A 690-nucleotide genomic window follows, 5' to 3' on the forward strand; every position below is an offset into this window, starting at 1 on the left:
ATTTTTAAACGTGGTGAGCCCAACCACATGTACACTAGCTCGGAGGAATGCGTTGAGATGAACTGGAAAGGTAAGAACAGAGAGACACTAATGGGCTATAGGATAATCACATTCAATTTTCACATTCAAAAACTACATGTTTTGCTAAATGATTTATTACAGTGATATTGATGCTGTGAGGACTTTTAAATATTTGGTAAGACACACTGCAGAAGGTAGAATAATCTCTTCATTTCACTGTCCCTCACATTTTCAGAGACTGGAAGATGGAATGACGATTCTTGTTACGCCAAGAAAAACTACATATGTGCCTTCAAACAAAATGCCATCTTAAAACCAGGCTCTGTGAAGTAGTTTTATCTATGTATCATCCCATAAAACTTTCTGAATAAAATTATTTACTCTGCATCAACAACAAAAAAACTTACAATAAAATAAAAATAAAAACAGTCTTATTATTGGGAGATGCGACGGTCTGTATACTTACCATTGGAAAAAGTGTAACGGCTAACTTGGATCACGTGAGGCACCTCAGCCAATCTTACAATGATCTCTGGTCTCCTTCCCTGCGTACCACCAAAGCCACGGCATTAGCATAGCCCAGGGGTCACCAAACCCGGTCCTGGAGGGCCAGAGTCCTACAGGGTTTAGCTCCAATCCCAATTAAACACACCTGAACCAGCTAATCAA

The 690-nt window shown here is 39.4% G+C and overlaps 1 protein-coding gene across 1 annotated transcript in view; it reads left to right on the forward strand.

Annotated features, from left to right (window-relative positions):
• Positions 1–354, forward strand: part of LOC107576641 (galactose-specific lectin nattectin-like) — a 5,135-nt gene extending 4,781 nt beyond the window's left edge. The window contains exons 5-6 of the mRNA XM_016262784.1: positions 28–70; positions 257–354. Coding sequence (XP_016118270.1) covers positions 28–70; positions 257–354 — 141 coding nt within the window. The remainder of the gene's footprint in view (positions 1–27; positions 71–256) is intronic.
• The last annotated feature ends 336 nt before the right edge of the window (positions 355–690 follow it).

This window comes from Sinocyclocheilus grahami, unplaced genomic scaffold, assembly GCF_001515645.1.
Source record: "Sinocyclocheilus grahami isolate Dianchi unplaced genomic scaffold, SAMN03320097.WGS_v1.1 scaffold4080.1, whole genome shotgun sequence".
NCBI classification, from domain to species: Eukaryota; Metazoa; Chordata; class Actinopteri; order Cypriniformes; family Cyprinidae; genus Sinocyclocheilus; species Sinocyclocheilus grahami.